Source organism: Astyanax mexicanus, chromosome 16, assembly GCF_023375975.1.
Source record: "Astyanax mexicanus isolate ESR-SI-001 chromosome 16, AstMex3_surface, whole genome shotgun sequence".
Taxonomy (NCBI): Eukaryota; Metazoa; Chordata; class Actinopteri; order Characiformes; family Acestrorhamphidae; genus Astyanax; species Astyanax mexicanus.
In genome coordinates, this window is record NC_064423.1 from 14,497,311 (window position 1) to 14,520,593 (window position 23,283).

General features: G+C 38.0%; 1 protein-coding gene across 2 annotated transcripts; it reads right to left on the minus strand.

Annotated features, from left to right (window-relative positions):
- Nucleotides 1–2,513: 2,513 nt before the first annotated feature.
- On the minus strand, nt 2,514–22,353 carry tm6sf2b (transmembrane 6 superfamily member 2b). 2 transcript variants are annotated; one of them, XM_049465937.1, is made up of 11 exons: nt 22,238–22,353; nt 21,946–22,095; nt 18,284–18,387; nt 13,656–13,753; nt 13,467–13,570; nt 13,188–13,270; nt 12,062–12,186; nt 11,425–11,526; nt 9,735–9,827; nt 6,820–6,939; nt 2,514–2,880 (listed from the first exon to the last, which is right to left on the minus strand). In XM_049465937.1, the coding sequence occupies exons 1-11, from the start codon at nt 22,336–22,338 to the stop codon at nt 2,671–2,673; spliced, it is 1,290 nt and encodes a 429-aa protein (XP_049321894.1). In that variant the 5' UTR covers nt 22,339–22,353; the 3' UTR covers nt 2,514–2,670. The 2 variants fall into 2 exon arrangements, with proteins under 2 accessions (XP_049321894.1, XP_007252702.2); XM_007252640.4 differs by having other exon boundaries at nt 22,251–22,350.
- Between the last annotated feature and the right edge of the window lie 930 nt (nt 22,354–23,283).

Genomic DNA, 23,283 nt, shown 5'->3' on the forward strand with positions numbered 1-23,283 from the left:
AAAGAAGATGCTGCCCCACGTCAGGTACTGTGCTAAACGTGCCTTGCTACGACGCGAGGTAACACTACAAACCTTTTTCAGCATTTAAAAAAACACCACAAAGCCTTGTGTGGTATTTGCAAGGCTAAAATGCCAACGACCAGTGCTGCATCTTCAAATACAGAAAATAACGAGTTGGTTAAAGCAGATTCTCTTTATGTTTTTTGCACTTTAATTTTTCATGATGTTACTAGCTGGAGAGCAGTAAGTTAAAGTAAGTTAACAAAAAAAAATGGTGAAAAGGAAAAGCTATTTATGTATTTATTTTTCTATAAAAAAAACAAATGGTGAAAAGGAAAAGCATAGATTTTTTTGCTTTATTGTTATCTGTGCTTTAAGTAAATCTGACATTGTTTATTATTAAACAGATTGATTTATTGCTTCTGTTGTTGAAAAATACTTGAGAAGACAAAAAAAAACGCATTTTAAATCGCAATCGCAATTTATAGATAAAAAATTGCAATTAGATTATTTTCCAAAATCGTTCAGCCCTAGTGGGCGGGCAGTCTTTTTTTCTAGTCTTGACGGGATGCGTTCAGGAGCATCATGGCTCCAATCAAAACTCATTTCAGCTCTGACTACTCTAAAGTATATCCATGTCTGGTAAAAGTAATAAACTATGAAAGTCTTTCCCGCTGTACAGTTTGTAATAGTGATTTTAGCATTGCCCATGGGGGACTAAATGGTTGCCAAATGCATGTTGAGTTGAGTTAAAGAGTTAATATATACTGAAGTGTGTTTAAAAAAAATCTATTTTTCGATTTTTCAGACACCGCCCTCTGGTGGACAGGACTCTGCACTGCGGGAAGTTTCTTAAAAAATTTAAGTAACTTTCTTCTGTATTTCCACTCACTGCTGCCTGTGTTCATCAAACTAGTACATGTTGTACATGCTGTACTTGATTTAATGTAAGCCAAGACCGGCTGAATCTACTGTTAGCTTAGCGGGTTAGCCAAATGGTAACACAGTGGAAGCTTACCCCCTTTTAGCCGGATTGCCGAGCACTATATACTTGCAATGTCTGTAATTACCATTTGAATACTTCACTAGATTTCACCATTTTAGTCTTAATCATGCTCAAAAAGGCTGCAAAACAACTCATTTGTAGCTTTAAAAAGACCAGAATGAACAGGCAGAGGATAAACAGTGCAATTGTTCATGACAGGCTGCTCATTTCCACTGTTTTGACCTGTTTTGGACTGAATCCAGAAAGCCACATTGCTAGCTGCTCTATGAGGTGCAAATGTGCCCCTGCACATAATTATAAAAGTACCAGCTCAGCAGCCCGAGCTTAAGAGTATAGCCGAGCCAAATCTGCATCTCCTGAGCCTTCCTCAGCATGTACGGATATCCTCGGTGGCACACGTCAATGCCTGGAACTGAGAGCTAATTCAGGGACCTCCGCTGAGCGTTTGCATGTGCAAGCGAATAATGTATTTACTCACATCAGCATTAAAAAAGCTGCTGAGTAAGAGAGACAGAGAGAGAGGCACTGAACTGAATTAAGAACTCCAGGTGATGCATATAGACTTATAGTGACGACAATAAAAATATATGCACTGTTTCTTATTATTGTTATTTCTGTTCATTAGAATTGCTTCATTTATTTGAAGTCAGCCCACCCAGTCGTCTGTGAACATGACTGTGGTCGACAGGAATGGGCTATAACCTTAAAACAAACAGATGAGTGGACACAACCTGCCTCATAAAGGGGTTTAGGAGGACAGAGGTTAAATAAACAGCTGAGTTAATAGGTTTGTCTTACAGCACTGGACATAAGTGTGGTTTAAAGAACAGCTCTTTGGAGAAAAGATGAAAACTATACTCTAGACAAATGGGGATGAGCACAGAAAAAAAGAGGTATAATCAGTATACTGAATGAGCATGTGTATACATAAATGGGAATTGCACAGATTTTTCTAAATATATGAATGACTATATATTTAAACAACATTTAAACATTAAAAAGTCATGCAGTGTGATTTGGTGTGAAATGCTTAATTCTAGAGAAACGTGCTGATTCAGAATTGATTACAGTTATAGTAAATGGATCCAGACGTATAGAACATTAATTTCTCATAAAATGCTTCCTTACAGAACGTTGTTACATGAAGTGGTATAAATACTCAGATTAAAAGAAAGCTTATTTTAACATAGTGTTAAATTTGTGGTTTTGGCCTATGTGTATTTTTAAATATATAAATGGTATTTAATTGGTAATTCATTTTTACACTCTTCTCACATAAAAATAAATGAAATAAAAGTGCTTAACATGATTTATCAATTTTTGTGGTATCAAAAAGAGTTTTGATTCTCGGCCTGAGCCAAACCTGATACCCAACCCAAACCCGCGCTGGGAAAGGCTGAGATTTTCCTCCAGTATCCTTAGGTCAGTAAGTCAGTACTAAAAGTACTAAAACACTGCTTGTAAAATGTGAGGTTCTTAATGAAGTGATTCATATATAGATTAAAACTACATTACATTGTTTTATTTAATTCATGAAATCAGAGAATAATAAAAGAGACAGATACAGAGATTGTTTTAGCTTCTTTTGAAGCATTAGTGATATTCATCTTTTGTACTGCAGTTTAAACTCATCTTTATCCGTGTCTGTTTTAGATATGCACAGTTTAACTCCACTTCTTCTCATTGTTGTGCTGACCCACAGGTGCAGTGGACAGGAAGTAGGCCGGGTCCCCTGTGCATCGCAGGGCCAGCAGCAGCGGGCCCAGAGCGTACAGCAGGTTAAGGAGGAGCACGGGCAGCAGGGTCGACTCTGGAGTGTGGAGCGCCTCGGCTGTGCGCGGGTGCAGAGAGGCTCCGACGTGACACCACTGAGTCTGCAGAGGAAATTAAACAGAGACCACACAAGGCTAGTACTGGAGGTGGGCAATATGATAATACTTTATTGTATTATGATCAATTTAGTATATCAAAGTATATCCGGGATATTATCCATGCTTTCAGAGGACTCTGGCCCTACTGGATGTTTCATTATAGAGGGCATATTTAGTTTAGTTTAATTAAATAAATGGTATCGTATACAGTATACACTATACATTATAGTTTGAACTGTACTCAGTATGAATCAGCATTTTATTTTTTAAAGATCTGTCACTTCTGATGCACTTTGACTCCGATAACATTATTGAAATAAATACTGTGTATTGTGAAAATGTCTTTAAGTATCGTGATACAAAATGTTTTACCATATTGCCCAGCCCTAGCTAAATGCTACACTGTTACTACACACCACAAACCAATACATGGGTCAGAATTATTAGTTTGTATTTTAGTAAAGCATGCTGATTAAGTATCATTGATTAACTGTTTATTATATTTTTTGACTTTTTAGTAGGTTAAAACAGTAGGTTTATTATTCAACCTTTGGTATCTTATCATTATTTTATAAAAAAAAACTGTAAAACATATTTAAATCCAGACGGCCCTGGCACACACAAGCAATGAGCGCACAAAAAACGCAGATCATAAAAATTGTCAACATACTGTCGCTGCACTGAAATCTCTCAGCCGTACGTACTGTCTCTCTCTCACTCACTCGCTCACATTTACACTGTCTCTCCTTCTATCTCACTCTCTCTGTCTTTCAACCACTCTCTTTCTCACTCGCGCCGTCTCTCTCTCTCTCTCTCTCTCTCTCTCTCTCTCTCTCTCTTTCCCTCTCTAAGCTGGGATATTATAATACAGTAAAAAATGATGTAGTCTGCCAGACCTAAACCACACTGCATTTTTATTACAGTCCCCTCATAATAATACTCGAAAATTTAAGCAGTAAAATTATTTTTATTCATTTTTAACCCTTTTGTTATGTTACAGGTTAAACTGACCTTTTTTCAATATGAAACTTCTTTTGCTCGCCTTAATTAGTATAATCAATGTATAATATGAAAATGGTTCATCTCACATATTTGTAACCACCCCCTGCAAAAACTAAAACAAAATTGCAATGTTATGTTTTGCATAATATTATGTAAATGTATTGTGTTTTAAATGTTTGTCTTTTAAAAGTAATAAATTAGTTAAAAAAAGAAATTACAAAAAAGTTTGAACATGTACTTTTTAAATACAAAACGAGTGAATTATCCTAATTGAACCATTACCTGTTAGAGGCAAGGAGCACCATTGCACTAAATATTGCAATAGTGTTAGTAATAAAATATTTACACTGCCTGTTTCACACATCTTTCGGATAATTAAACACACCGGGTTACCATGAGCACCATGAACACCATTGCTGTTCCTGACAAATTAACATAATAGGAGGGTTAAGTGATTGACATCACTAATATAAATATAGTTTAATTGTGCCGATCTGAAAAAAAAAAATAATAATATATGAAAAACCTGAAATATTATGAAGTAATTATTCGGAAGTAATATGCATTTTGCTCTCTTTTAATGAGAGTATGAGAATAACAATTCTCATGTTTGCTGTTAAATAAATAAGTTGTGTGAAAATAATTACTGCTTTTTGTATTTTTTTTATTTTTGGTTGCTATTTAGAAAAAGGTATTTTTAAAAAGTACTGTTTAGGTATCAAATTCAAGGTACTGTAACGAAAATGTCTGTATCAGTATTTTTTTTTTTAAATGATACCCAGCCCTGCTACTGATATATGGATATACGATGTCTCTGTGCTATAAAGTAGCTTACATATCAGTCAATAGCTCACAGTCAATCAACAATGATCTTTTTATTGCCTTATATCTGAACGGCAGATTTAACACAACACATAATCCGTCCCTATTTAAGACTTTAAGACTTTAAATTGTTAGTGACTCAGCGTCTCTTTACTAACTTAACTTAATTTAACTTCTTGATATTAAGTCTTGCACTTATTAATCCTATTAGCTAATAAATTCTACATTTGTAGAATCTGTAAAATATCATATATTTTTTAATAATTAAGAGCAAACCCCAGATCCACTGTAGAGACAGTCAGAAATGCTCTACATGGCTCAAAGGCTGAGGCGAAGGGACTGAAGTATGATGTTGTCCTCTTCCTCTTTGAGGTTCAGCCACATTCATTAGTATCTACAGCTGAGCATCTACAGCGGAGGCTGCAGTAGAGCACGGTTGCGTGTGCTGCTTTGATTAGAAATGCTGACTCCCCTGGCAGCTTTGCCCTCATACCGAGAGCGAGAGGGAGCCAGATGAGCTTCTACAGACCAGGCCTTTGATCATAGTCATGTTTGATGGCCTCTTTTCTATAACATCACCATAGATATTAAACTTCCACACAACCTTCCACACAATATGAAAAATAATACACGGTGCGGTGGGTGGGGATTGCTGATAGTAATGGACAGACAAGATGAAACAGATGAAGGAGCAGGATACAATTCTCCATCCTGGTCCTACAGTGGTGTGTGAACCACTTAGATTTTTTTTTTCTCATTTTTCTGCATAAATATTACCTAAAACATCATCAGACATTCACATATGTCCTAAAAGTAGTTAAAGAGGACCCAGCTAACAAATAAGACAAAAAATAAATTTGGTCATATATTTAATCAAGAAAAAGGCTCCAATATCACATATTCTGTGAGTGGCAAATGTATGTGAATCTCTAGGATTAGCACTTTATTTGAAGCTGAAATTAGGATGACAATCAGGTGTGAGTGGGCACCCTGTTTTATTAAAAGAACAGGGATCTATCAAAGTCTTATTGATGCTCATCAGGCTGGAAAAGGTTACGAAAACATCTCTGTAAAGAGTTTGAGCTCTTTGGACAATACATAGCCAGACAGATTGTGTACAAATGGGGGAGTGGGAGTGGTCGACCAATAAAGATCACTTCAAGAACAAGGCAAGTAATAGTCAACAAGGTTTCAAAAAAAACCCAGGGTAACTTCAAAGCAACTGAAGGCCTTTAATGTAAATGTTCTTGAGTCCACCTTCAGGAGAATACTGAACAACAATGCTGTGCACAGCTGGATTACAAGGAAAAAGCCAATGCTCTCCAAGAAGAACATTGTTCCTCATCTGGAGTTTGCTAATGATCATGTGGACAATGCTGTTGGAAAAAATGTTTTGTGGACATATGAGACCAAAATGAAACTTTTTGGTTTAAATGAAAAGCGTCATGTGTGGAGAAAGGAAAGTGCTGCATTCCATCAAAAGATTATTTTCCCATCTGTTAAACATGGTGGTGATAGTATCATGGTTTGAGCCAGTTTTGCTGCCTTTGGCCCTGGATGTCTTGCCATCATTAATGATACCTTGAATTTTGTATATTGTCAGAGAATTCTTAAGGAAATGTCAGGACGTCTGTCCATGAACTGAATCTGAAGAAAAGGTGGGTCATGCAGCAACACAATACAAAGTCATTCTACCAAAGAATGGTTCAAGAAGAATGGGGTAAAATTCCTTAGGCCTGTGAAAGAGTTACCAGAAACAATTACGTGATGTTATTGATGCAAAGCGGGGTCATACTGGATACTGAAACCAAAAGTTCACATACTTTTGCCACTCACAAATATGTCTCAGAAATAGTACAGCAAGTATGTAAAGCAGTTACTTATTGTAATATTGGTTGGAATGTTCATTTCAGTGTTTTTGTGTGGTATGGCCTTTCTGTGTGGATAAAGAACATTTTAAAAATGCCAAAAACCTTAGTTTTTTTAAATATCCTGATTCGTTTGGACATGGCCTAAGTATAATCGATTGGTGATTGATCAATTAAAGGATTTAAGGGGTTAGTAGTGTATGTTTCTCGGATCTGTTCAGTCATGTTTGTGTACTGTGCAGCACTTTACCTGTACTATGGCGCCAGCAACATACATGGTCCAGTCCAGCATCCAGGTGCAGCCAGGGGTTATCAGTCCGTACACAAACGCTCCCAGCAGGGGCAGAGCATGGAACAGCAGCACCAGCATCTACAGCAGAGATCAGTGCAGCTCAGAACATGCAGCAGCTCCGTATGTGGCCTACTCCACTCTGCACTGCTCAGATCACAAATTAATGCAGTTCAACTTCATCCTCAAGGGCACCATCGCTTCTGCAGCTCGGCTACTCCCTCAGCATACCGAGAGAAGCGCCCGGGCCGAATTCCCTCGCTCACAATCACGCCCACGTCACCGAGCCATCGCACGCACACACAACCTGAGTCAATGTGTCGTCAATCAGAGTCATTAAACTGCAACAACTTGTATGTAAAGAGAAAGAAACAAGCGGACGACTTTGAGCGAAGACCTGCTAAGTGAATTACTGAAGCATGAAAGTCATGTTGCCGCAGTAATGGGATCCAGATATACCTTCGGAAAATTGCTTATACACTTCACTGTGGCCTTGATGAATCCTAATGAATGAGGGGAGAGGAGAGCGAGCCAATCAAATATGCCCTGCTGTTCTCAGTGGAGAGAGTCTGCGCTGTGCCGGGGCATGTGTCTGCAGTGGTTTATCAGCATCAGTGATTTAGAAGGGCAACTGAAGCTCAGGCTTCAGCACACACACAAACACACACAGACAGTCACGCACCAAACTCCTACAAACTCTAGTATAATCTTTGCTGACGTATAAAAAAATCAGTTCTTAACTTTTAGTGGACGTCAGTGTAAAAAGAGTTCATACCAGGCCATTTTGGAGCATTTCTATTGGTCTATTCATCATTAAATAAAGACACAGTGTAATGACTTGCTGGAAGGTGAATCTACATCTCAGTCTCAAGTCTTTTGCAACCTCTATCAGGTTTTCCTGCAAAATTTGCCCTATATTGAGTGCCATTCATTTTCCCATCAACTCTGATCAGCTTCCCTATTCCTGGTGAAGAAATGTATTCCCACAGCATGATGCTACCACCAGCATGTTTCACAGTGGTAATGGTGTGTTCAGGGTGATGTGCAGTGTTAGTTTTTTTGATAACGTTTAGGGGAAGTTAATCTAACAAGATTATATACAAGGCAATTTTGGCCTGTTGAAAATCATTTCGAGAGTCCATTTCTCAACTTTATTGAATGTGTTTGGGAGAACTTGGCAGGTAAGAAGCAGCTTCTAAAGCTGATTTTTTTTAGTTGTGGAGAAAACTCTTGCAGAAGTACTGAAAGTAACTAACTAATCTTCTGAAAAGAATGGAAGTTTTAATAAAGGTAAAGCTTGAACTGACCTTTGATTATAGAACTACAGTACACAGTGTTCCTATATGGTCAGTGGAGCTGATCATATTATAAAACAACCAGTGATTGTGTTTTTTGCATGTAACTCTTAAATGTTTCAGATTATCAAACTAATTAAAATATTAGTCAAAGACAACATAAGTAAAAACAAAATGCAGTAGTTTTTAAATAAATGTTTTCATTATTAACAGAGAAAATGGCCCTGGTTGAACAAGTGTTTGCCCCCCAGTTAAAACATAACTTTACTGTGGTTTATCACACCTGAGTTCAATTTCTCTAGCCACACCCAGGCCTGATTACTGCCACACCTGTTCTCAATCAGAAAATCGCTTAAATAGGTGCTGCCTGACAAAATTAAGTAGACTAAAAGATACTCAAAACCTAGACATCATGCCAATATCTAAGGAAATTCAGGAACAAATGACAAATAAATTACATTTAAAAGGTCTATCAGTCTGGAAAAGGTTATAAAGCCATTTCTAAAGTTTTGGGACTCCAGCGAACTACAGTGAAAGCCATTATCCACAAATGGTGAAAACGTGGAACAGTGGTGAACCTTCCCAGCTGTGGCTGGCCAACAAAAAATTACTGCTGGAAAACCCTCCAATGTGGCGAAATTACAAAAATTTCTGTAAAGGCGAGTGGACCAAAATTCCACCATAGTGCAGTGAAAGACTCATTGCAAGTTACCGCAAACGCTTGAATGCTATAACATAGGGCCTTGTAGGTTTGATTTTTTTTTTATCCCTTAATAATAAAAACCTCCATTAAAAATTTTATTTTTGTGGAAACGTGTGTTGTCTTTGATTAATATTTAAATTTGCTTGATGATAAATAAAAATAATTGAGAGATAAAGAAGAGTGACAAAAAATAAGAAATCATGAAGGGGGCAAAGACTTTTTCACCACTGTATCCACTGTATCTAGTTTACACATATTAGCACTGTATAAAAATGAACACAATTGACTCTTTATCTTTAAACACTCAGACACAGACACACATTGCACAAGGTCTATCTCCTCTGTCTGTGTATATTAGTGTGTATTTGTGTGTCTGTGTGTGTGTTTGGTGGGGTGGGGGTTTCAGTAGAGGGCTTCATTCTGCACTCGAGGGAAAGATTAGCTTATCAACTCCTCACAGCGCAGCTCCTGCCTGATCGATGGCCTGCCATCACGCCTCGACTCCAACCAGAAAGAGAACTCTTGATAACCTTTTGGCCCGGCTAAAACCCTGAGCCAAACAAAACCAAAACATGTCTGACGCTGATGTGGCCTGGCACCATCAACAGAGACAGATTGGGTGGCAGTGGAGAGAGGCTGAATCTCGAGAAGAGTTCACCCTTCATACTGTGTCTGCTAATACTGAATAATGGTGATCAGATCACTGCTGCTTTTCTGGGTAGAAGGGGTTGGAGGTAAAGCAAGCTCGGAGCTCGCCCCAAGCACTTCTGTTTGAATGTGTTAGGGTGATATGGTTATCTGCACAGTTTAAATGAGATTACTGGAAACCATACAGTTACTGTTGCAGAGAAAACCTCACTCAAACAAATTGTTCTTACCATAACCTTGGGGAAGCCTGCAGGATCCTTTAAATATGGCTCATACTCATTCACGTATGATGTGAAGACTTCCACTGGGCAATCCAGAACTGCCTGCAATGAGAAAAACAATAAAATCTGCCTTGAAATCTGACATTTCCGGGAGGCTAAGCTTGAAGCATTCATCATTTGAATCCTGAAACAAATGCAATGGTATTGAGGAAAGCTGAAAAAACACAAATCCAGAGTTCAAAACCCAAAGTTCATACAGTGGTGCTTGAAAGTTTGTGAACCCGTCAGGGGTTGCAGAAGGAAGACGAGGAGGCGGACGTAAATGCAAGTTATTTATTAAACAGGCAAGATAAACAAAATCAAAACTACATAGATACATGGATTACACAGATTAGACAGAAAACAAATTATGTTATGTAATAACAAAAGTTTGGAAGAAGGACCATGCTCTAACTCCACCGCTTATCAATCAACCGCCTTATAAATACCAGCTGTAACTACATACCTTTCATGACGACATTTCACAACCCACCACCTCCCCAACAACCTTCTTCTATTCTACCACTTCCTCAAAAGGGGGGGATATTACTGCACGCTCCTTCAGTCAAGCAGTTCAGAACTCCAGCCCAAATTCCTCAAGTTCCCTCCCCTTTTTCCTTCTTTCCTATACTTCTCTCTTAGCGAAAGAAACACTAGCAACCTAACAGACATGTTATCATACAACGACCATGCTAGAAACAAAAGGGCTATAAATACACAGGGATAAACGAAACAGAAAACATCTGGGGAAGGTAACGAGAGGGTGTGGATACAAGGACAGGTGGAAACACTGGCCGTTTCTCAATACAGAGTACACAAGTTCGGACTACCGTACTTAGCAAGAACAGACGTGGCAAGTTCGACTCAAGAGTTCATACTCCCAAGGACAGTAGAACACCGGACTTTATTTTGTAATTGGAACAGCTGCGTACTTGATGAAGTCACTCACTTTTAGGGGAGCGGAAAGTGATGTTCAGAAAATGTAGGAGCACATTTTGACATAATTGCTTGTTTAACAAATAAACCACTTATCTGAAGTCAAAACTAGTATATTCTCGCCCAAAAATATCTCCAAACTTTATTTTATCACACAGCAGTACTGTTTTCAAAGTGTATAGCATACAGGTAGGTACTTTCTCCTCCGCTGATACTGCTGAGAGGTGCATTCTAGGTTATCAGGCTGTATGAAGTCCAGACAAGTCATCTTACTTGCATGCTCGGTAATGTGGGAGGAGAAAGAATGACTAAATAGAACGACTTGTGTGCTTCGGGTCATTGTCTTGTTGCATGACCCACCTTCTCTTCAGATTCAGTTCATTGGATCATTTTTTCTTAATAAATAATGAGTGACCAAGCATCATATGTTTGTCTAATTTGTTTAACTGGGTTCTCTTTATCTACTTTCAGGAGTTTTATGAAAATCTAATGATGTTTTAGGTCCTATTAAAGCAGAAATATTGAAAATTCTAAAGAGTTCACAAATGTTCTAAGCACCACTGTATATTTGTTACATTTTATATATTTGACTACATTAGTTCCGAAACAGAAGTTTGCTCAGTTGACCCAGTGTGTCTCTTTGGAACTGGAAAGTTTGAAAGCACCTTCAGAATCTGGTCATTTCAAAGAGGGACAAATATGATGGTTGAGAACTGTGACTCACCAATCCTCTGAGCAATGTGAGGACCATGATGCCCAGAAGGTAGATCACAAGTATGAGGTCCAGAGGACGCCAGATCAGGACTTTCTTCTGTTCACGTTCCGCCTACAGGACATGACCATGAAGATATGGGAAAAGATAATGGGACACTTGCTCATTCATTTCATTCATTGCTTCTGAAATCCAGAACTTTACACATGGGTTAATCCTTCTTTTGTTGGAGTAGCTGTTTCTACTGTCCAGGAAATGCTTTGTACTAGATACTGGAGCATCAATGTGAAGGTTTGATTGCTTTTAGCGACAAGAGTATTACTACTTAATCTCCAACTACCCAAAAGCACTAAATGGAGGACCATCATTTCAGAGAATATAGTTTCACTGTTCCACAGCTTAATGCTGGGGGATTTATATCTCTGTAGTCCATGAATGTCATGTTCATTTGCTCTAGGTGGTCCTATTATAATGGGAATACTTCTATACACTAGACTGCACTATATGTGTGGACTTGCACATTTATGTCAGCAATTAGTGCAAGTTAAAGAACTTTAGCTGAACACATTCTTTAAAAGGGTTGTTCACAAGCATTTAACCACATAGCATACATCATTCATTACAATTGTACCAAATGTAATTAGCATACCTTAGATGCAGCAACAACAAGCAGCTCTCTGGGCTTCTGGAACAGGCGAACAGCTCCCCAAATAGGCAGCAGTAAGAAGGGCATGTTGATCCAGAAGGCAGGATAGATCTCTGAGCCATATTTACCTGCAATTACATTACAGTACTTTGGGACAACAGTGATGTTTTAAATGCAACTTAAGGTGCAAAAGCTTATATTATTGTTCAATCTGAATAGTTTTTAAGTCTTTAATATTCATCTACAATGTAGAGACTAAATATCTTATTTGTATAAATATTTGCTGTAAAACTCTCACGCCTCTCAAGCCAATGTCTGTCTTGTGTTTTCTATTTTTTGTCCTTTCTGCTCTTGTTTTCCTCCCCATGTGGTCCACTAGCACATTGCCTTGTTATTTTTTTTGTCTTGCCTCCTCCCTTGTCTCCAGCCTAGCCCCACCCAGTCATTAGTGTTCTCACCTTGTTTGTTACCTCATTCCCTCATTTTCTTCCCCAGGTGTTTCCTGTTTCCCATGTGTTCCTTTGTTCTCTGTTGTGCTTTTTGTTTGAAACTGTAGTGTTAAACCCTGCTTTCATGTATTATTGCTATTTGTTTTGAGCCACTCCACTGAAGTACAGCATTATACTGGAGTTTCAGTTTAGCTCAGCATTAGCATTACCCGCTAATTGCACAAAGCGCTAGTGCTTTCACCGTTCAGAGGTGAGTATATCGGCCTGTAGCCTGCTTCTAATACTCCCTAGCACTGCTGGAGCAGCATTAGCTGCTAAGCACTAGCTCTTTTACCATTCAGAGGCGAGTATATCGGCCTGTAGCCTGCTGCTAACCCCACCTAGCAGTGCTGGAGCAGAATTAGCATTACCCACTAAGCACTAGCTCTTTCGTCATTCAGAGGCGAGTCTATCAGACTGTAGGCTGCACGTTTACCATGTTAAAACAAGCTACGTGAGACAAACCGCTAGCTAATATCACACTGTTTTCTCAGTGTACCGCTGTCAGACAGTGGAAAGCTGTAAATCTAAGCTTGCCAAAAAAACACTTTTCAGTTTTTTTAATGGAGAACAAATCAACAATAATTTGCATCCTGCCTCCAACATGTTACAAAAACAATGTTTTAAACACTTTAACTTACCCACAATTATCCCCAACAAAAACACAACCATGTTGGCTAATAGTGATCCTGCCCAGAATAGGCCCAAATTGCGGTACGGCTTCCTGAAAATAAAAAAAGACTCATCACTGTTGCCCATATCTGACTTTTGTATAAAGTTTAGTAACATTTAGGTAGTTTACACTGTGCTACATGGTGCTCACAAGCTTCCTTGTTACTTGTACCTTGTTAGACGCAGCTTGAGTGCTTCAAGGATCTAAAGACACTACCTAGTTTTGAACACCAAAACATCATACCCACCTGCCAGACATGCGGCGTATCAGCACCAGGTACATGATGAAGTGTACTATTCCATCCCAGTAGCACATCATGATGGCATATGCTGATCCGAGGTACGGCTCCCCCTGGAGGACAGGCAAACCAACATCAGATAGAGCTCAGATGGAGAGCATGGCTAGTGAAGCTCGGGCTGATGAGCCTGTTACTGACCACTTTCCGGTAGAAGTCCATGAATCCTGAGATATAGCCGTCATGTTCCAAAGCACTTACGATGTCGATGACACAGGTGAAGGAAAACACTGCGAATACTGTGAAAAGAATAATCAGTTTAATATTGGTGGTCTTAAGGTTCCATGTCATTTTTTTATTATTATTATTTTAATTTATCTTTTGAGGTAAATTTTTACCCTATAGAGGGTGTGCACTGACAGCATATTCCCACGGTTCATGCTGAAGAACCTAGTATTTCATAAGAATATACGTATATACGAAAGTTGCTGGTTCCGGAACCTACTTTTCACATTGGTGGAAAAATGCTAACAGTCTCTTTAATTTGACCTACAATATCCAATAAAAGGGATTGCTCCCCTCACATTTATGCAAATATTTAATCTTTGTAAAGAGCAACATTTCTATTTCTCACATCCTCAGAGAGTTCTTTGCCATGAAGTGCCACATTCACTATCTAGTGGCCAATATAAAAAAATTAGCCAATATGCATATAGGAAAGAACCAGATCCCCAGCTCTGATACATCCGCTAACAGATGATTGTGCTGATCAGCATCAAACTAGGAGTCATAAGGGGAAAGAGCAAGTTGTTATATAAGCTGTGATAATGTTATAATAAGAATTTCTTGGTATTAATATGGATTTCTAAGAAGTTTTTTTTTTTCAGGAACTGGCACATAGCACATTGTGTAATATGTCAGTAGAAAGGTTTGCATTGACTCAAAGAATAGTGGAATACTGCTGAAGAAATGACTGATGGTATTCAGAAGCTCTCGAGTCGACCCTACAGGTACACCAATTACTTTTCACCTAATTTTCTTGTTTTTCAAGGCTTTAGAGAGACAGAAGACTTATGTATAATTACACTCTTTCACAGCTCTTTTCAAATTCTGATTTTAAATAATTGTAGGCTTTAATCAATAGGCCTTCACCTGCGCCACAAACAGCACAATTATCACTCTTACACAAAACAGGACTATTTTTACACAGAAACACAGTCTGAAGCTTTATTTTATTGTAAAGACTTAATCGCAATGACCTCTTTGACACAGGGACCACAATCTTTATGATTTTACCAGCTATTGATTTCTTGCACTGCAGCAACAACTTAATGATGTCTGTATTCTTGGGGGTTATATTTATACTTAATATTGTGTAGGTCCCTCTGTGCCACCACAACAGCTCTGACCTTTCCAGACCTGTAGGTGTCCTGTGGTCTGTCTGTTATCAAGATGTTAGCAGCAGATCCTTTAAAGCAACATTGTTTTAATTTTTTTCAGTCTGAGGCAGCTCTGTTTTCTGTGTTTTACAGATTTGTTCAAATCAAGCTGACCAATCAGAGCTTGATTAATATTTAATAGCAGATAACAAAAGAGAAGAAGAAAAATAGTCAGCTCTCCCGTTTCCATGGCTTCAGCACAATGTTGGCATGCTGTTGCCTATACCTGGCAACCCGCTAGCGGTTATTTGCTAATGCTAATGCTGCTGCACCCATCCTTAGTGGAAATCTGGAAATCTAAGCTTATTGTTAATAAACGGATGGATGTTGATAATCTGTGTAGATTAATATCCAGCGCTTGTTTAACTTTAAAAGATTTTTTTTTTTCAGAATCCACAAAACTGACATTCATTTATAGTGCACCTTATAACAGGGTTTTTTTTATTCATGCTTGTTTAAAAAAATCCTTTTTTTTACCTTTTAACAAAAATAAGCATGAATTGTAATTCATATTATTACTGTATTCTATTGTTTTATCTAAACCGATGCATGTTTACCCTCCAAGCTCAAGGGAAAAAAAAGCTGCAGGTCTTTTTTCATCATCACATCACGCAAATGCAAGGAAAAGAAAGTGACAGAACACAAGCAAGAACAGAAGTGCGTGGCTTGTGCAACGGATTTGTGCAGATATCTGCTCGGTGTTCAATTTCATGGTTGAATTACGAGAGCAGATGTTGTCAAATGTCCTTATGCTGGCATCCACAAGTATCTGATGGAGGGCCTAGCTGATATGAGGTCGAGCGGGGAAGAGCCGCATTGCCGGTGTGTAAGACGGGTCTGCTGAGCGCTGATATACTGCCTGATAGTGGCATTCTCTCTGTCTGACTCTTTTGGCCTCATTCTGCAGGAGATATGCCCTTATAATCCTCAGGAGGGCTTGGTTTAGCTTACCTAGCTAACAGGTAAGATAGGCTCTATCGATTCCCCCATCCTAGCCGGGGATTAGCGTTAAATTCCGCGGTGCACCAGGTGACTTTGAGACATCCTATTCTCAAGCTGCTGTAGAAATATCACCACATTGTATATCAGTGATAGGGCTGGTATGCAGGAAAAATGGAATAGTCGTTCACAAATGTCGTTTTAGTCTTCTTTCAGTGAGGATGAGTATAAAAGAGGATGCAAAATGTACAGTACAACGATAGATTACAAGTAAAACATATTAACAACATTAAAACCACTGCCAGAGTTTAATAGCATCTTCTGAGGGATGGATTAACTGTATTAGTCAGCAAGTGAACAGTATTTTTTTGTAAGTTGATGTTTTAAAGCAGGTAAAATGGGCAAGTGTAAGAATCTGGAACAATTCTGGACCAAAGTCTAAAGCAAGGCTTATGTTTTGTTATGTTGTGTACATTTAGTCTGCTTAGTTTTGGCTTGGTTAGTTAAGCTAGTTTGTTCTCTTGCATTTCCCTATAATTTGATTGATTTGTAGATTTGATTGGTTTGTCAGATTTTTATCGAACTGTAGCTTGCTACTAACCCTGGTTAGCACTGCTGCAGCAGTATTAGCATTTGCCGCTAACTTTGTTAAGGGCTAGCTAGCTCTTTTGCCGTACAGTGGTAAGTATATCGGACTGTAGTCTGCGTGTTAAAACAAGCTATGTGGGACGATTTGGTTGGTTAGGCTAGTTTGTTCTCATTTGATTGATTTGTAGATTTGATTAGTTTGTCAGATTTCTAGATCTAGTGCCTCAAATTCCTTTTTCTTCTGTTTATAAATAAGTGTAAATCTACAGTTACAGTAGATACAGACATCATCAGCATAATCTGTCGCATCCATACTGCTCTATGTGTATAAAGGAGATTCCAGAACAACAACACCAGTTCTTTTCCTGTTACTATTGTTTTAAGTAACACTTACTCCAATTACAGAAAGCTAAGTCAGTTTTAAACAAACCAGAGCAAAACAGAATTGGTGCTGTGCCGAAATCCGACTCCCCTTTGCGTGCAGGCACGTCACACAGCAGTATGGACACAAAAGCTTAGACTGGGAATTCATGTATTTACTGTATCAGTAGATTAACTCTTATTTATATAAAAATAAAAGGAATCTGAGGAGAATCTTTAAACTGATTCTGCCACAGGGTGCACGGGTCCACAAAGGGGAATCAAATTCTGACAGAGAGCTAGAATTCTTCACAACACCTGAAAGCAAAGCAACTCAAAGCAAAACTCGTAACTAACATTCTACAGCTGAATAAATATGAATTATAGGGAGACTGTATTGTGTTTATTTGATCTGGTTAGTTTTGGTTTCACACGGCAGGCAGTTTAGTAAGGGGACTAAAGTACTTTAATACATCCTGTCGTCATCATCAGCTACGTGTCTCTCTATTAGGGGTGTGACGATACACTAATATTACGAGACAAGACGAGACACAATACTGGGTTCACGAGAACGAGACGAGATTTAAAAATAAAATTTGAAAGAAAACGTCAAAAATGAAAAATCATTTAACGCAAACTTTACAGACTGGTTTCTCTCAAAAGTCCTCTTCTGCTAAGAGCTGCTCTCTCTGCTCAGCCACCACACTCACTGCTATCGCTACTGTGTTGCCAGATCCCTCTTAAAAAGAGACAGGTTTAAGCTTGAGAAGAAATATTGTCACGTTTTAATCTCGCGCACCCCTAAATATCGTCACACACCTACTCTCTATACTTCATATTCATTGGTAACAAAAGAACAAACTTAGGTGTGGATTCTGGTCCACACTTTCTGGTGTGAAAACACCCAAAAATTAACACATTCAAAAATGTAAGTGACATCAGCTTAAACTATTCAGTAGAAAGAAATGAACAAAAATAAAACTCGGCAAAATGGAGCAACACTGTCTCTGTATCAAGTCCTACTTAGACTTGTCAGAGCTGTTTTGGTGGCACAGGAGGGACTTACAAACTTATTCACCTTCTTACTGATTAGTGTATAATAGTGACATTCTCTAATTACTATATGCTGTTTTCTCCATGTTGTGTCGTAAAGCAGGTTTTAGGCTGAACTGGGATGCCAGATAATGCAGATTCTCACATTCTGACGGTGAGTCATTCCACTGGAATGCCAGTTTGGGTTAGAGCTCTCCTCTGATCCTGATCAAGGTAATCTGCTTTGCTAAATGAATACACAATGAGAGCCATTCACGTAGATGTGTGACCTACCTTCCCTTGTTACTAAAGAAAAGTCCTTTTCCGTCTCGATAAAGGTTTCTGACATCTCTTATTGGACAGAACAAATTCCCGGTGACATATCAAACGGTTGAACTGGCTTACGGGCGTTTGAGATATTTTTGAGAACGACTGAAAGAATCAAGTGATTAGTGGTGACGAAACTCATACCGTAGAACAAGGGATCCTTTGGTGGATTGTAGCGAGAGGCGAGGTAGATCAGGATGAACACGATCAGTAGAACTCCAAATCCAGTCTGCATAATGGCTGTAGGCCTGCAGGTTTGAAAATACAGAGTTATAAAGAGCCAGGTACCATTTCAGAATTACATAAAGCCAAATAAGACCCATTTTTTATATCATACTCCTTTTTTTCCTTTGACTCCCATTCATTGTTGCATATGTATTAAAATATACTACACTGCGGAGCAGCTTCCCAGACAGGAATTAAGCCAAATCTTGTATTGCACAGCATCTTGAATGGAGATTTTCTATTGAAAGGAAAATATAAATATTCTGATTATATGATTTGATGGTGACCTGTTCAAAACTAGCAGCTGTGCACTAATTTGCACTGTGCAAATTAATCAGCTGGCTAACTTGACATTGTCAATACAGGTGTATATACAGGAAACACAGGTGTATCAGGAATCCCCACCCAGGTTGCGTGTGACGCAAGTATGCAAATGCGAGCCCCTCTGAAATCTATTAAGATTTAATTAAAAGGTCTAAAATTCTGGAAAAAACACGATTAACATGGGAGTGCATAAGGGAGATCTGGAAGAAAAGAGATGGCTCTATGGGGAATGCCGCTCTACACTAATTGGTCTAGAACACTCAGAGGCAGGACTGGCTGACTAGAACAGTCACAGCTAGTTAAACACTGGTAGAAAGTGCTACAAAAACTTTTCCCTCTTTCTCCACTTAATCATTATCTGTGAAACTGTCCTTACATCCAAATATTTGTGGACACCCCTTTAAAAATGTGTGTATTAGAAATGCACTGAATATTTGGCAACTAAAATAATTTGTCTGAAAATGGCAGAAAGGACTTTCAGTGCTCAGCCAAATAAGTAATTTTTCCAGAAGAATGACATTTTAGATAACACAATCAAATCACATTAGTCACAGCTGCAGCAGCAGGAAGAGAAGAAAATAAGGAGGCAGATGTGAATACAGGTAATTCATTAAACAATAACAAAACAAAACTTAACAATGAGATACACAGAATATCCTTAGACAAATAAACAAGGAATAGTATCAGACAGACATGTAAAACCAGACCAGTCAACCATGCTAGAAACAAAGGGACTATAAGTACACACGATGAATAGAAAACACCTGGGATCGCTAACGAGGGGGCATGGTTACAAATGGGCACATGTGGGAAGAAAGGAGAACACAGAGAGCCATGTGCTAGGGAACACATGGCTGGGAAAACAAACAGGAGATAAGAAAAAAAAACACGGAGCCAAACAGAGAACAGGACATCTGCTGTGAAATTAAATACGTTTATTGCTCCATAAATATTTTTAAATTATAATTCTATAACATTTCTAAATAAATAAATATGAATAATTTGCTTCATTAAAGCCTGCAAAATCCATTCTTTGTATTTTGTTCAGCTTAAACAAAATAAATAAATAAATCTTGATTTTTGTGCATCCCTATTATGTATTAAGTTACTTTAAGTTACACCCATTGCTGACACAGATGTGCAAAAGCACACACACAGCTTGCGTACTGTCTGTAGAGAAGTACACCGACATGCCAGAATTCACGGGATAGTAGCAGGCCCGGTGCCATGCCTCTTTAAAAACCATGTGACCTGTCTCTTCCCCTGTATCACTACATGTTGTTGACATCACCAGAGAGTACATTGAGAGGGGCAGTGCAGAGTCTAAGGAGTGGTTTGGGACAGGTCTGTAAATGCTAATATATATAATTACTAATATAATGGATATTTTTACGATTTTATGATTTTTGGTTTAATTGAGGCCTGGAATGGGACATTTCAGTTCTGAAGTTGTGCAGTAATTTAACATTTCTTAACATTTCTGGACGGCATCTCTCCAAGTCTTGGGGCAAAATACTTGTTCCTTGACTTTGACTTTTGGCATTTAATTGTATTACCCAAGAAGGAAAAACACTACTAATACAGAATTATGATATGCAGATATTTTGTTTTGTTTGTTAATAACTAATAAGGGATTCCCCTGTTTTACTGTGGTTCTATAACAACTACTGAAAAACTGATTTTATTTAAATTAAAACATGGCCTTCAGTCCATTAATCTGTCCACATATACTCCAGACTTGTGAGCACATGAACATTCCAACAGTCCTAGTAATCTCACTATGTGGTCAAAGGTCGCCCTGGAGCTTTGTCCGGTCATGTGAACAGCAAGATGCCAAAAGTGATGGCATAAACAGTTCGACATGTAATGCAGATTACATTTACATAATCTTTAAATGATTAGTTTGCTTTTGTTTGATGAATTCATCTAGACTTCTCTTGAGCTTTAAAAGGCAAACATTTAGAAGACCAAACAATCTAGAAATTAGCGTAATTAGTTTGCTTGTTAGCGTGTCCTGAAATCAGGATAATGCAATATTTTTTTATTTTAACTCAGTTTTCATTTTGAGTCATTCAAATATATATATTTTTGGATTTAAGCATTTCTATTCTTGCTCGCAGAATGCAATTTTTGGTTTTTATTTTAAAGCAGGGATGTCCAAACAAACCGCAAAGAACCCGTGTGGCTGCAGGTGTTCAATACAGCCAAGAAGAAGCACATGATATCAGTTAATCAAAGACTGACTAATTAATGAAACATGTGCTGCTGGTTGTTTGGAACAAAACCCTGCATCAACACTGCAGTCTTTTAAAGCATACAGCAATGCAGGGAAGTATAGTGGGAATCACTAGTTCTAATTGTTTTGCTTTTGTTGCCCTCTAGTGTCACACAGTGAAAAACACCCCCACTCAGGCATCAGTTCAGTCCAAAACATAGATAACATAATAGCATTTACATTATAGACTACATTTCAGCTGCAGGACCCACCTTTTCTTTAGATTCAATATCCTGACATTTTTCTAAGGAATTATCTGATATAATTCAGAATGCTTTGTTCTATCAATGAAGGCAAGCTGTCCTACCCAATACTACCACCACCATGTTTTACAGAAATATAGAATATTCTAAAGGGTTCACAAGAGTTCAAGCCCTATGTATGCAGGATTGTGTGCTTTGTTGATTTGTCTCGTTGCGATGTTTTGTTTTTAGTTGCATACATCATGCACTGTGATTATTCTTTTTCAATTTCTTTTTTTTGTGAAAAAAAAAACAAATCTCGACATTTTCTGAAAATGTTTAATGTTTCCTGTAGACAGTTAAAAATGTAGCATGGATGATGTAAGAACTGTTTTTTTCTGTCAAGCTGTAAAAAGCTTTTATCTCTGAAAAAGGGTTTCAACACTGTTTTAACAATGTTCTGACCAGCCCGGTGGACCTTGTATGAGCTTATTAGATGATACAAGGTCCACCGGGCTGGTCAGAACATTGTTAAAACAGATTGTGACAGATTGTGAGAGAACTGAGCATTGTTTCCTTATCGGCCATCTTGACTTTTTTCTTTTCCTTTTTTTTTTCTTTTGTTTTGTTTTAGCTATATTTCACTTGCCTTTTTTATTTTGGGGTGTTTTCTCATTCCTTATGCTGTGCTTTTGTAAAAAGAAAAAGACGACAAATAATAATTGAAAAATAAGGTAATCCATAAATTGGACTATTTTCTATATAGAAATTAATACATTAAAACCTTAAAGAAAACTTACTCTTGAAATGCTGGAACCGTGTTCATGACATGAAGCACCCCAAGAGCAGTGAAAGAAAAGAAGAAGACGCATATTTCCTGCACCATCTTGCCTGAGCAACAGTCAGCTCCTCTATTAGGTCCAGGTGTCTGCTGGCAACTCTTCGTAGCACTGTGAAGAAAATTGGCTCATTAGAGAGAAAAGGAATGACAATGACTGTGATAATTATAGTTGCAAATTTTATCTAATCTCAGCCAGCAAAACAAATAGAACAATAAACAGTTTGCTTCTATATCTATATTATAAATAGTACCTCTTAAACCTACCGTGTGCTCTCTGAAGGATCAGTAGAATTATACTGGAATGCACCTCGTAACTCAGCCAGTCTAAAGCAGCTTTTGGCCAGAGTCGCATATTTAGCTTTTTGTCATAATCCGAATTAGTCAGAATTAGTCCACATTTACTCAACACTGCCACGTCACATTCGTATGAATGCATAAGCTTAGGCCTAAATGTCACTACTGTTCCTCATAGTGGGACAATTATGAAGACAGGCCTTTACTATGTGTAGGCATAATTAGAGCTGGCTTTGACCAATGTTGGTGCCACTTGCATCACCAGTCATGGTGTTTATTATACTCTAGCACAGACACTGCTGAGATACAAGATGTTTATGTTTTGGTCGAAAGAAGCATAAAACAGCATTAAGCAGTAAAAACAGTATTAAAGAAATTAAGTTAAATTAAATTAATTGTCAATAAAAGAATATAGAAATATAAAACAGGTAAACGACAAAAAACTATATTAATCCAATCCGATTTCTTTTTTATACCTGTACCTCTCTTTTTTAGTGTGAAGGGGTGAAATCCTTCCTCTAAGAATTGGGACAACCCTTCAACCAACCCATATGTGGAGCGCTACCTAGTTCAGCATCCTAGCAGCCGGTTAACTACACTGTAAAACCCGATAAGTTGACTGAACTCAAAACTTTTGTCGTAACCGATTACCTAATAAATTTTAAGTTCATGTAAAATATTTTTTAAGTACAGTGAACTTAACAAATACATACACAAACATATTTAAAATTAATATTTTCCTGAACTTGTATTTAGTCTTCTTTCTGGTTTCATTCAACTATTTGTTTTAAATACACATAGAAAAGTAGATGAAAGAAAACAGTAAACAACTAAAAGTACTGAGAGCACAGCGAGAACACAGAGTTACTGCAGCTCAGTAAATGAGGCTTGTTCTACAGCCTACAACACAGAGAGCAAGTATTTAATCATAATCTGTGATCTACAAGTTTACCTAAGGTAGCCCCGGGTGAATCACTACACACTGATGGTGAGTGTCAGTAAC

Coding starts and splice junctions, on each gene's coding strand:
- tm6sf2b (XM_049465937.1), bottom strand. CDS start 22,338: ATGCGACTCTGGCCAAAAGCTGCTTTAGACTGGCTGAGTTACGAGGTG. Junction 13,571..13,655: donor TGGACTTCTACCGGAAAGTG/GTCAGTAACAGG, acceptor CCTGTCCTCCAG/GGGGAGCCGTACCTCGGATC. Junction 6,940..9,734: donor CAGGCTTCCCCAAGGTTATG/GTAAGAACAATT, acceptor TCTCTGCTGTAG/ATGCTGGTGCTGCTGTTCCA.